The sequence below is a fragment of the Procambarus clarkii genome, chromosome 61 (genome assembly GCF_040958095.1).
Source record: "Procambarus clarkii isolate CNS0578487 chromosome 61, FALCON_Pclarkii_2.0, whole genome shotgun sequence".
Taxonomy (NCBI): domain Eukaryota; kingdom Metazoa; phylum Arthropoda; class Malacostraca; order Decapoda; family Cambaridae; genus Procambarus; species Procambarus clarkii.
In genome coordinates this window covers 13,815,951-13,829,767 of record NC_091210.1, presented here as the reverse complement: position 1 = coordinate 13,829,767, position 13,817 = coordinate 13,815,951, and the positions used below count along the sequence as shown (strand labels likewise).

Here is a 13,817-nt window from a genome sequence, read left to right as displayed (position 1 = left end):
CCGCGGCCCGGTCGTCGACCAGGCCTCCTGGTTGCCGGACTGATCAACCAGGCTGTTGGACGCGGCTGCTCGCAGCCTGACGTATGAGTCACAGCCTGGTTGATCAGGTATCCTTTGGAGGTGCTTATCCAGTTCTCTCTTGAACACTGTGAGGGGCCGGCCAGTTATGCCCCTTATGTGTAGTGGAAGCGTGTTGAACAGTCTCGGACCTCTGATGTTGATAGAGTTCTCTCTAAGAGTATCAGTTGCACCTCTGTTTTTCAACGGGGGTATTCTGCACATCCTGCCATGTCTTCTGGTCTCATGTGATGTTATTTCTGTGTGCAGGTTTGGGACCAGCCCCTCTAATATTTTCCACGTGTAAATTATTATGTACCTCTCCCGCCTGCGCTCAAGGGAGTACAGTTTTAGGCTCTTTAGTCGGTCCCAATAGTTTAGATGTTTTATTGAGTGGATTCTAGCAGTAAAGGATCTCTGCACGCTCTCCAGGTCAGCAATTTCTCCAGCTTTGAAAGGGGCTGTCATTGTGCAGCAGTACTCTACTCTAGAGAGCACAAGCGTTTTGAAAAGTATCATCATCGGTATAGCATCTCTAGTGTGAAAAGTTCTTGTTATCCAACCTGTCATTTTTCTTGCAGTTGTGACGGCTACTTTATTGTGTTCTTTAAAGGTAAGGTCTTCCGACATGAGTACACCCAGATCCTTTACATTGCCTTTTCGTTCTATGTTATGATTTGCCTGAGTTTTGTACGTGGTTTCCGTTTTTATATTTTCATTTTTTCCATAGCGCATGAGCTGGAACTTATCTTCGTTAAACACCATATTATTTTCTGTAGCCCATAGAAAGACCTGATCTACATCTGACTGGAGGTTCGCCGTGTCCTCTATGTTGCCTACTCTCATGAAGATCCTAGTGTCATCTGCAAAGGATGATACAGTGCTATAGGTTGTGTTCTTGGCTATGGCCGAAATGAGGATGAGAAAAAGTACTGATATCCAACATTCTGATTCAGGCAGGAATCTCTCTAGTGGACATCGAACATCCTGATTTAGGCGGGACTCTCTCCAGTGGAGATTCAACATCCTGATTGAGGCAGGACTCTCTCCAGTGGATATCCAACATCCTGATTCAACCAGGACTTTCTACAGTGATATTCAACATCCTGATTCAGGCAGGACTCTCTCCAGTGGATATCGAATATCCTAATTCAACCAGAATTCTATCCAGTGGATATCCAACATCTTGATTCTGTCAGGACTTTCTTCAGTGGACATGCAACATCCTGTTTCAGGCAGGACTCTCTCCAGTGGATATCGAATATCCTGATTCAACCAGAATTCTATCCATTGGATATCCAACATCTTGATTCTGTCAGGACTTTCTTCAGTGGATATTGAACAACCTGAATCAGGCAGGACACTCTCCAGTGGATATCCAACATCCTGGTTGTGGCAGGACTCACTCTAGTGGATATCCAACATCCTGGTTGAAGCAGGACTCACTCTAGTGAATATCCAACATCCTGGTTGAGGCAGGACTCACTCTAGTGAATATCCAACATCCTGATGACATTGTAGACAGAGAAATTTTCTACACAGTGATTGTAGGCTGTTATAGGCTTGAAGATATAAAAAAGTATCTACATAAATGATGAAGAAAGAAATTCATAATTTTTTAATATCCAATTATTATCAGGCTCATTATAATTATTATTACTTGCTCATTAACTCATTTTTCTTAATAATATGTTGAGAAAACATGATGATATGTTTGATATTTGAATTGGCTGTATCTCGGTAAATATACCCTTAAAAAGCTTCATAGAAAACACCGACCTTACCTAACCTACTTAGTATGTTAAGATAAGCATCTTATTGCTTCGTAATTACAATTATTACCTAACCTATAATAGGTATAGGTTAAGTAATAATTGTAATTACGCAGCAATAAGATGCTTATCTTAAGATACTAACAAGGTTAGGTAAGGTCGGTGTTTTCTATGAATCTTTTTAATGGTATCTATTATGTTTAGTATATCACCTATGCACGTAGTTAATAAGTCAATATTGACTTTACGAATTTGCGAGAACGGGTTGCGGTAAATATATGTGTAAAAGCCTTAATTTTGAAAATTAGCAAAGAAAGAGTTAACAGAAAGAAACGTTCAGAGGTGCGGTAATTCTAATGGTAGCATTTTGAAAACGATTCTATGTCCTTCGAGGTCTGACATTGTCACTACAGAACATGAATGTATTTCAAATCAAATCAAATCAAATCAAATGTTTATTTAGGTAAGGTACATACATACAAGAGATTTTACAAAGAGTGATGGATTTATAGATAGGGTTAGTACATACAATGCCTAAAGCCACTATTACGCAAAGCGTTTCGGGCATGAAACGTTGCAATGAATAATGAGAGCAATTATTATATGGATGGCGTAATAACAGGGGAGCATTAGCGCCTCTGGTGGTCAGATGCTTAAATGTATTAGAGGTTGACAGTTTAGATATTATAGTGAGGTAAGGGTGAGTGGCGCGTCTGGGAGTCCCGCTTCTTAACGTGTGGCTCAGTTGTCGACCAGCCGCCGCCTGGCAAGGGTCATGTTGATTACCAGTGTGCAAATAAATTTGTGTTGCAGATATCTTTATATAGAAAGGATTGTTCGGGGTATGTTTTATGTTGTTATTCGTTATTATTTTGTATATTTTATGTATTTAGACAAAATATAGAGGAGACAATCTCCGCAATATAGAGGAGATTGTCAGGTGGCAGCCATAGGTGTACCCACCCGCTAGTTAAGTCATTAGGGCGCTTGTGGTGGCCTTAATAGCCATGCCAGTAGCTAGCCAGCAATCTTGAGGTTATCTTTAGATGATTTCGGGGCTTAGCGTCCCCGCGGCCCGGTCCTCGACCAGGCCTTCTTTTTGTCATACATCCCCAGGAAGCAGCCCGTAGCAGCTGTCTAACTCCCAGGTACTTATTTACTGATAGGTGAACAGGTTCATCAGGGAAAGTGGCCATTTATTTCAGCCTCCACCGGGGATCAAACCCGGAACCTCAGGATTACGAATCCGAAGCACTGTCCACTCGGCTGTCAGGCACCTTAAAACAACCCAAAGAGAAATCTTCGACATATTTTGATGAAAATCTGAATGAAACGAGAAATTTTGGCCACAGATTGTGTGAAGATGGTGGGGGGGGGGGGTGGATTAGGGGGGTGCAGGTTAGTACGATGAGCATGATTCAGAATGATGGAAGGAGAAGGGCTCGTATGATGAATTGACCTAAGGGCCACCATCTACAGTGGCCTCGACGGGGACAGGACGGCGGCGCCTTGTCAAAGGTCAGCCTTCCTACTCCCCCCCCCTTATTTTATTGAGGATTTGTCTTGTGTATATTGTGAACAAGAGGAATGACTCGGCATTTACGACTTGAGTGGTTGAGCGGGTTCATGGGTTAATCCCCCTATGGGAGGAACAACACACCTATTTTCTGTGTTACATTGTGGCTTGTTGAGCTTGAAGCTGTTGTCCAGCCTGTCTGTGTCAAATATGGCATTTTAGAGAAGTGGTCTGTATTAATAGCCTCCAATTTGGTCAGTATTATAATTTTTTTTTTTAATTTGTAATACTGACAAAGTTGGAGGTTATAAATACAAAGCACTTCTCTAAAAGACTTTACAAAGTATAAAGCAATGCATTAAAATAGTATTACAAAGGCCTCGGCTGTTATTTATTTATTTATATATCTACAAGAAGTTACATTGGGTTTCTGAGAGTACACGGCATGATGTGTTTACATTCTTGTAAAGCCACTATACGCATAGCGCTTCGGGCAGGTCCTTAATCTAACAGATAATATTAAGGAGGTAATTTCTAGGAAAATTTATAGGCTAATCTATCAAAATCTATAACAATTTAAACATTTATAGTGTTAGTCCTTCAAAGATTCGTGGTAATGACAGTTGAACAAGTTCTGGCATGATTGTTGTTGCTGTCTTGAACTTTCTCCAAAGCGGAAAATCATTTATATCTTTTTGAAGTGAGGTTTCCATATTAGGACACAGTAGGTCAGATGGGACCACAACAGAGACTCGTACAGTTGAATATTCAATGTTGTTCGTTTAAATTAAGTCAAAGATTCGTTTAACTATTCTTAAGGATTGTTTTCATATTAATTGTGAGTTCCAGATGTTCAATGGTTGGTACATCATAACTCCTAGGTAATATTGACTTAAATTTACCAGAGGGCCACCATTTGTCCATAGTGCCCTCTACGGCAACAGGAAGCCGGCGGCTTGTCAAAGGTTCCCCTATGGTTCCTGAGAAGTTTGTCTATCTGTATTTTGAGCGCGCAAACTGTTGCATTATGACATTAAAGGTAGTTTGATAATATGCACAACGTGTTTTGTAGCTAAGGTAAAGGTGACATGTAATGTTTAGCAACAAGTCACCCTAGATTGTTTAGTGTGTTGACGACGACGTTTCGGTCCTGGACCATTCTCAAGTCGACTTGAGAATGGTCCAGGATGGACCGAAACGTCGTCGTCCCTTCACCTTCTAGCGTGTGGTCTGGTCAACATACTTTAGCCACGTTATTGTGATTCATCGCCTGCACTTAGTGTGTTAACGACTAGGGCGATGGAGTGGTCATATCAGGATGGCAATTGTGCAAATAAATGTGGAAGATAATTGTTTCCATCTTGTTTACTCTGCGATATAAAATGGTTTCACCTGTAAATGGTCATTTTTGACAATGTAATCACTAGGCTTCTAACGTTGGTTTGGTGCTCATAGACCATATATTGTACTTGAGAGGTTTTAAGCATGTTATTTATATAATTTAGGCCAATAAACAGCTAAATAAATTAATAATACACAGTACGTTTATCTAAGATTAGCTAAAGGTTTGTTTTAGTGGAAGACCCTAATAAGATACTGTGTTTCTATGTAACTTTAAAAGAACATTGATGCTGAACCATAGCCTCATGAGTTCAAGACAAAAATGTATTTCGTTAGGCTATTGCAGTCTTATCAGTCTTGCCTACTCGCTATTGTTGATACAATCTGTAATTAATCTCCATTGCAATTTCACCTTTTCCAGTGATTGGTTCCAGTGTTCTTGAAATTCATAATTGTATTTTGCTACTCGATTGTATTTGAAATAAACTTTATACTTACCCTGGTGCTACATAGTCTTCCTGGTTTGGTGCCTTATTTTAATAATTACTTATACTTGCCCTTAATATATGTAAAAAAAATTTTTTCAGGAGTGTGGCCCGTGTGGACAAGTGTTGGATCAGAGGAGTCAAGGTAAAGTGTTTATTTAACAACTAGTTCTGGGGAGGAGCGGGTGGAACTAGATGGACGTAGTCAACTTCACATTCTTGTTACACTTACACTGGTTTGTGCCTCGGAGAGGCTGCAGGATCCAGTAAGTTCAGTAGAACTTCGGTTTCAACTCCTTTTGACCATGTCGTAGCTCAGTCGATTACGGCAGCGTCTGGGATGCTCTCGGATGCAGGTTTGAATCCTCGTCCCGGCCCTTGTGGATTTGTACACTCTTGTTAGCAGGCTGAGAGCTTTTCTTTCCCGTAGATTTATTTATAGAAGAGTTAGCAATAAGTCGGCTGGGTTTATTAACGTATTGTTTTTAGGTCCCATTTATATTATGCAGTTCAGTTTTGGTCGCCATGCTAAAGAATGGACATAATTCACTAGAACACGTCAGTTAGGATGACAAAGTTAATCCCGCAAATTAGAAAGCTTCCGTATGAAGAGATGTTGGAAAAACCTTAACGTGACATGATTGAAGTGTACAAGTGGATGAATGGGCATAACAAGGGAGTTATTGATAAGGCTTTAAATGAAGATAAGTTTAGATTTAGGAAATACCTGGGTAAATACTGGTTTGGTAACTGGGTTGCGAATTTGCGGAACAAATTACTGGATCATGTGCAGACGACGAGTCACAATAACATGGCTGAAGTATGTTGACCAGACCACACACTAGAAGGTGAAGGGACGGCGACGTTTCAGTCCGTCCTGGACCATTCTCAAGTCTATTGTGGATCATACTACTGGATCACTGGATCAGTTTCTTGACTTACGTTCTACTAGTTTACACTCGGAACGCGACTCTCCAATCAGCTTACATCTGTATCCTCAATTGCTGCTAGGTGATCAAAGGCGAACATTTAACCTTGAATGTTTAATACAAACCAAATGATGGGTAGCAAAGATGTATGGTAAGGTAAAAGTTGGGTGGCGAGGCAAGTTTTGGGGTGGTGAAGACTTAGAATATTGTTCAATGTGGGTGACAAAGACTTGCTGTGAAGAGTAGGTAAAGAATAAATTTAGAGATAGGAGAATTATCTTAAGATTAGGCTTGGACTGGCTGGCATATGCATTATATATCATTAATGCATATATGCCAGGGGGGGGGGAGATCTCCCCAAAGGCATAAACTGCTAGGTCAGGTAATCCACAAACCCATCTCCAATGACTCCAAGGTCATGGGAAGCTTGACCTTCCCCTGAAGTTGCACCCACCGTTATATCTGTCTGTATGGCCTGTTTTGCCGCAGTTTGCACAGTGTGCTGCATTATGGCAGGCGAGGCGACTGTGGCCCAATAGATAACAAGTGTAACATCGTAACACAGGGAAGTTGTAGGGCTGGACCTGATACGAGGTCCTGTGTAGTGCCACCCGATCAGGGAGGGGCCCATCGAACTCTACACGGACCACGGATGTCGGGCATGCTGCTCCGTGAATCCTGGTAACTTCCAATAATCCCGCTGATGCACCCCCTAACACATGCAGAGCGGTCTGGATGTTATCCACATCAACACTCTGGTCATTGGGCCAATCTTCCCATACCGGCCCCGAGACTGCTCCTGCGACAATACCTGTCGGCACCTGACAGGCCAGTCCCCCAACTTAATAATGTCGGATACACGGATGTGTGATAGAGCCTCCTTTTTGATGTGTAGCTTCAGTGCTGCACCCTACCCAGGGTACACGCGGTCTCAGGCAGGCAATGTGGCCACAATACTGAAGCCTCAATTGCTGCACCTAAGGTACGAGGATTTGCAACCACGCACTGAGCTGATTCTGACTGGATTAGGACAACCACAAACGAGGAATGAGGTACCACAAGAGAAAGATCTTCTAAAGGTAAAGACATTCTCTTAGCATCTCGCTCTGGCGCAGCATCAGCCGACTCATTTTCCAGGAGACGTTTTCCTCACTGGGACTTGCTGTCAACGTACATATGGCGCCCCTGCTCGGGGAGGCGTCCATTAGGGAGGCTCCGGCCTCCCCCGGTGCTGTGAGCCCCTGGGTAGCTGCAGTGAGCACACACTGGCCCAAAAAAGCCATCTGAATTCAAAGATGAGCCCCAGGCGAGGTGTGGAAAGAAAGTCCAGCCAGGAGCGTTCAATCTGCGCGCCAAGATGGCCGACCTTCGGGCGGGAATCTCCTCCACAACCAAATCTTTTAGTGTGGAGTTGTTGCCAACCTACTTTTATCTGGCATGTATTATACCAGTTTTCGCCTCGCATAATTTCTCATTTGGAAAATACATTATTATCTTCACTATAAATTACTACTATAGTGTGTCATTTCTGCTCACACTCATTTCTAAATAAAATGATTACAAATATTTCCAAAGACAAACTGCCTCATCCAGCCCGCCTCTTCCCTCATTCCAAATCCACAAACCCTCCAACTCCAAGAGGAAAGTCCAGGAAATAATAAGGCAGACTGGTCATGTCTAATATTGTTTTTCTTATACTAGAACTTTCAGAGTTGGATTTTACTTTTGACAATAGGTAGTTTCATACTTTATCAAGTTTTAATATCTAGCCCATTATAATTAACTTCTGATTACTGGAACCACAGTGTTCCAGGTCTGGCATTTAGCAAGGTATTGGTGAAAAACCATATTGTATAGATGTTTTAGTTTGACATTTAAGTCAACATATTTCTTTTTACAACACTTCCACTAATCTTTCAATGTTTAGATGTTGCTTAGCCTTAAATGTAGTCCATACAATTAAGTTAAATTTTAGTCAAGTGTAAAATTAAGATACTTTGCAAATTAGTAATGTTAGTTTAGATTTATCAGCTTAATCCAGTTTGGCAGAAAACTCTGAAGTTAGTGATGTCAATTAATTTTTCACTTTAGTAACTTATTTATAAATTTCACAAGTTCTTTGCATCAGGAATAATCAGTAATTTCCAGCATGATAGAATCTTTGCTAATTTCAGGATAAAGTACAGTATAAAGTTTCATTGCAATATTTATTTAATAGTTTACAGTGTAACATTTATATTGTCTATTTCAGGTTGTGGCAAGCTGCTCCTCCTAGATTCAATCCACTGAAGACTCAAAAGGCCAGGAAAAACCCCAGAGTACCAAGGACAACATCCACCTGTAAAGCAAAAATAAAGTATATCAAACAGGGACACTCATTTTATTAACAAACACCTATCTAGAAGCACCAAAACCCCTAACTGCCTATCTTTTGAAGATAGGCTCAGCAAGGCCTATCCCTTCCTCTGGTTTTATTGCAGAGCTTGTTCCCTGAATGGGTGCATTACATCCACCACTTTAGTGCCATCAACACATTGTACATATGCTTTACTGAAAGCACTGTACAATGCATGCCAGGCACTAAAGTTTTAGATGCATCCACCCATTCAGCAAACAAGCCCTGTGAGAATTAACAATGTAACCATTGTTAAGGGTCCCTACACCTATGCAATTCTAGTCCATCTATTAGATGGGTAGTAGAGCAAAGCTCTGAAAAAGCCAAGCCAGGGAAATCTGCAAGACTGCCTGGTCCCCTTTTATGAAATGGGGTAGGATCAGTACAAACTGCATCAATCCCTGCAGGTTGTAACAGTAGGACATGGTTACACACCTATAAATGGACTAGATAAGAGAATTAAGATTAGGTCATTGATATAGCTAAAAATTCCAATTCAAACTCACCCACTTTTGTAGATTTCCTTTTGCAGAGTACAGGAGCCTCACTCCAAGCCAGTCCATGCAGCATAATCACTTTCACCTGAAAAATATTTCAACAAATTACTTTCAGATTTAAAGCCAAACTTACTTTACTTTTCAAATTAGCATTCAGTACTTTACAAATTCAGATGGAAAAAATTTCTTTAAGGAATTTACCTTTCCTACATATTCTAGTAGCAGTAGTAAAGATCTAATTTAGCAATATAAATATATATGGCATCAATTTGCCAAGTTTCAGTAAATGTCATTTGAGAAACTATCCACAACTGCACTTCAATGGCAATTTACATTTATCTTTAGCCAATGCTATATTGTTTAAGTTATTACTATTTTTTTTACTTTTATGCAAATCTATTCAGATTAACCTTTACTACAACTCACCCGATTCTGTTTACGCAACTGACAGGGGGACTTCTGGACTTTCCAAACCACATTCTGGAAAACTATATAAATTTAAAACCAAGCTAAAGTAAACATTGAATATTTTTTTTACTTTCAAGGGAAAAATACCATCACTTAGAACAAAACTTTTCCTGCCATTAACTTCATTGGACTCATGATTACCCTTAACAGTTATACAATTATAGAATAAAGCTTATTTAACAAACATTTAATGTTAACTAAACAAGATTTATATTTCATTAAAATTATTAATAAAACACCCTCAACTATGCTGTTTAAGATCTAATGCCCCACATTACAATTTTCACAATTTCAACATACCATTCTATTCAATACTTTCCTGAAAGGACTAAACTTGCAGATATGGCACCCACTAGCCTAAGCCTAGACTTCCATACCCTAATATTTAATAGGTTTTTAGCAATTAACTTCTACCCTCTAATTCCAATGTACACAACACTACTTACTGTAGATCTGCAAGTATTTTCCTGCAGCTCTTTGTTGCCAGGACCTTCCACAACCTGTCATGTGAACAGTAAATATTACTAAAAAGTTATTTGCATAGCGATGTTATTTTGTTCATACCTGTACCACCAGTTTAACACTTGCCGTTTTAAATGGCACACTAAGTATCTTTAATCATAATCACTTTCACCTGAAAAATATTTCAACAGTTACATTTCAACATTTCAAGTTAGAAATATTTATTAAAAGCAGAAGTTTTTATCATATGGGATGTTATTTTAGAAGAATGGGTGGTGTGGTGGTTATGTTATGGTTGAGTAACATGGTACAAGAGGGCAAGTAGTTGCTGAGCAAGTATGCCAATTTCAATTTCTAGCAAACTGGCAGATACAGCAGAAGTGCACACTTTCTGCATAGATTTACATATAAGGGGGAGATTCTGAATAGCAAGTGCCAATAGGCACTGCCACTGGCTTATGGCAAAAGATTCTGTAGCAATAGAACTATAAGCCACACTTTCTCCCCCCCCCCTTCCTCCCAACTGTTCCGTGTCAAAAGGGAGGGGGGGGGGGGTCCATTTATTGTACCACTTACATTTTAGTGTGGGCTTCATCCACTATTCTCATGTTAGCTGGAACATTTGTGCCAGCTGCTGGTTTGAAAGAGGCACACCATGTGCCAATTCAGGAAGCTTTCCACATTCCTCACTGCATGTCAGCTCAGGACCTCACTACTATGTTGGGAGGCAGTTGAAGACTAACCAATCAACATCCCAGGCTGGAGAGCAGTGCCAGCTCGGGGACAATTTACCACCTGCAAAAAATTTAGTACTCTTAACAATCTACAACATCTATCTCGTCTTTACCTAGCCCCCAAACCTTACATTTGTCAGCATTAAACTGCATCTGGTAGTCTTAACCATTTCAAAACTATATAGGGCATCGGTATTTTTTATTTGCCAATTCTGCAACTATTGCAGTCTAAACCATAATGTTGCGAATAACCGAGGTCCAAGGAGAGCTTTTAGGCACTACTTACGACACTTCTCCCAACTTAACCCCATTTATACTAATTTCCTTTGGTATAGCCATGACCTAATCAACTTCAGTCAGCATTCCCAATGATCCGAGCCCCTATCAATTTTGCGCCACTATCAAAATCTCTGCTGAAGTCAAGGTACACAAAATCACAAACCTTATCACCATTTCCTCAACTATGCAACCTAATCCATGAACATTTAGTAATAAAACTATGCGATTCATGTATCTAGTCATGTTTCTCAAAAAGAGTAGAGAAATGGCACTTGCAATGTTAGATTCTAGTAACTTTCCTCACAATAGACTAACCTAATTGGTCACTAACTTAAGCGTTAAAGTTACTCAAACTTTTCCTTTAAAACTTGCTATATTAGGAACTTTCCACGACCGGCCTTTACCCGACATAATTAAATAGGGTAAAAACGGTATATTAAATGCAGTACAACTACGGTAAATTCAATATGATAAACTTGCATTCTTTAAGCATGGGCTGCATAGTAAGTGAACTAAACTAAATGTTAAGCACTCTGGCAAACCACTTCGTTCTATTCAATTTCTTTATTTAATCACTTTGTCCGGCTAGAATTTTTAGATTAAAGGAACACCCTCCCTGGTAACGGCTGAACTAGTTAACCAAATACAAATATTTAGGTAAAATACTTTCATAAAACCCGTCTACTTCCCCCACCAGTAGACTTGTTCAGCTAAAGGCATAATGTAGTGTTCCACTTTAGTAAATAAAGACTTAAAAACACACTACCCCATCTGTGTAGTTACCGGTTACCTGACATTCTACGCTTAAAATAACCCATCTATTCCCCATAATTGTTCGATATAACTTACCTCTCACCCGCTGGTCGAGTACACAGCAGTATATATCCTCCTCCATCACTCACCGCGTCGATACTATTTCACTCTGGCCGCAAATTGCCTCAAATCACCTACGTTGTCCATAAACATATATAGAAGAGCAACTGACCTTAACACCCGTATAGCGATCATCACATAACGTGGGAACATTAGTAGTACTGCTGTCAAAACATAGATGGCGCCAGGACAAACGGTAATTCCTATGGACTCGCTTAGTTAGGCGTAGGGAATTGAGCTTCAGCTGTTTGGTCCCGCCCCTCAGCTGTATTCACCTAGTTGTACTCACCTAATTTGTGCTTGCAGGGGTTGAGCTTTGGTTCTTTGGTCCCGACTCTCAACCGTCAATCAACAGGTGTACAGGTTCCTGAGCCTATTGGGCTCTATCACATCTACATTTGAAATTGTGTATGGAGTCAGCCTCCACCACATCACTGCTTAATTCATTCCATTTGTTAACTACTCTGACACTGAAAAAATTCTTTCTAATATCTCTGTGGCTCATTTGGGTACTAAGTTCCCCTTGTTCGTGTTCCACCCGTGTTAAAGAGCTGTCTTTGTAACTATCAAAATGCATATATCTTTGCTTTCACTTCAGTTATATTTATGACAAGGGATTTAAAATTTGCCTATATTTCTGCTTCTCTGATGACATTAAAAACTTTCGTTTTTGCGGTGGGCTTTGCGAGGGCAGCGGCGGGGCAGGCGGAGTGAGGGCAGAGCCCCTCTGTGCCCCCGTATTTATACGGGCCCAGACTGCCTGCGCAACGCCGCGGGACGCGCTGCGCAAATGTTTCTTTCTCCCCCATCAGAAACATCCCCGCTTGCGATCAAGCAGTGGCCATTTCCTCTCTCAATAATATGCCCGAAACGCTATGCGTACTAGTGGCTTTAGGTATTGTATGTACTAGCTCTACCTATAAATCCAATATTATGTTTGTAAATCGACTATTTATGTACTTTCCTGAATAAAATGAACTTTACTTTACTAATATCTAATCTCTGTGACTAAAACGTAAGAACGACTTTATCTATGCCTTTTTGATAACATATACAATTATAAGCTTTATTAGTGAATCTCTATTAATTAAACAATATATCAGAGAGTGTGTAAGGTTCGGTGTTCCATGTGCGAAGAGAAATGGGAGATTTTACATCAGTACAGTAAATGTTTTAAGTAGCGAACGCATACTAACGAATAACGATTAGTATAGACCAACACTATTGTTCTATGAAGTCGATTTAACTTCCAGACATGTATTTTTCAATAAGTCTTAAATATTTTCTGGCTAGTTATGTTAGATATTATTAGAAATACGTATTCTACTTGTTAATATAATAAACTAAATTTGCGATCATTTAAGGAGAGAAGTGCGACGACTGGATCACTGTGTACAGAAGGTTGATATGCCAACAAACACTTTCCAGACAACAATATCTCTTGGATAAGTCGCTCCACAACATTGACACCTGGACCGTTGACTTCCTATGAGGCCACATATTTACTTATTTCATAATGGAAGTATATTATTTTATAGTAAATATATGTTTTCTCGAGTTCTGCATTAAGCACCAACATTATAGTGAATAAATATACAATATTTCTTCATTATTTAAGTAATGCTAGGAGGCTTTGAGTAGCTTTGGGTCATTAGGTGAACAGAATCTTCAATAGATGGGCCGAGAGTCGCGCTATCTCTCGCCCGAGCGAGAGTCGAAACTTATTTTAGAATTGATATATCTTTGTCCTCCAACAAGATATATTTCCTTTGGTGCACTCACAATAACGAGCATATCTCTGTCTTTCTGAAGGCATATAATATTTTAGGCTTTATAAGCGTATCTTTGTTAATTACACACTATATTGGCAAGTGCGTAGGCTTCTGCATTCCATGACAGACAAGCTACTGAATGCCACTATAAAAACGTATGTATCTTCACTTGAGCTTTATATATGTCTATGTTAAAGTATTTAAAATGAAGCTTATATTTCTATCTTTCTTGAGACA

At 39.9% G+C, this 13,817-nt stretch overlaps 1 protein-coding gene and 1 long non-coding RNA gene across 4 annotated transcripts; one reads left to right on the top strand and one right to left on the bottom strand.

Moving 5' to 3' along the window:
• Positions 1-2,584: 2,584 nt before the first annotated feature.
• Positions 2,585-8,470, top strand: LOC123774301 (uncharacterized). Its single transcript, XR_006774917.2, has 3 exons — positions 2,585-2,671; positions 5,274-5,316; positions 8,352-8,470. It is a non-coding gene; the product is annotated as an uncharacterized lncRNA (long non-coding RNA).
• On the bottom strand, positions 8,294-12,871 carry LOC138354081 (uncharacterized). Of its 3 annotated transcripts, none has more exons than XR_011223426.1 (6): positions 11,785-12,862; positions 10,499-10,717; positions 9,907-9,960; positions 9,419-9,472; positions 9,002-9,077; positions 8,294-8,438 (listed from the first exon to the last, which is right to left on the bottom strand). XR_011223426.1 is itself a non-coding variant. In XM_069307848.1 (6 exons), exons 2-6 carry the CDS (start codon positions 10,515-10,517, stop codon positions 8,320-8,322), a joined length of 330 nt encoding a protein of 109 aa, XP_069163949.1. In that variant the 5' UTR covers positions 10,518-10,717; positions 11,785-12,871; the 3' UTR covers positions 8,294-8,319. The 3 variants fall into 3 exon arrangements, 2 of the variants coding, with proteins under 2 accessions (XP_069163949.1, XP_069163950.1); XM_069307848.1 differs by having other exon boundaries at positions 9,419-9,480; positions 11,785-12,871; XM_069307849.1 differs by having other exon boundaries at positions 10,577-10,717; positions 11,785-12,871.
• Positions 12,872-13,817: the final 946 nt, after the last annotated feature.

Excerpts from the sequence above, each read along its gene's own strand:
- LOC138354081 (XM_069307848.1), bottom strand. Across the intron at positions 9,481-9,906 it reads AAAATACTTGCAGATCTACA|TTTTCCAGAATGTGGTTTGG; the intron begins GTAAGTAGTGTT and ends AAATTTATATAG. Across the intron at positions 9,078-9,418 it reads AGTTGCGTAAACAGAATCGG|GTGAAAGTGATTATGCTGCA; the intron begins GTGAGTTGTAGT and ends AATATTTTTCAG.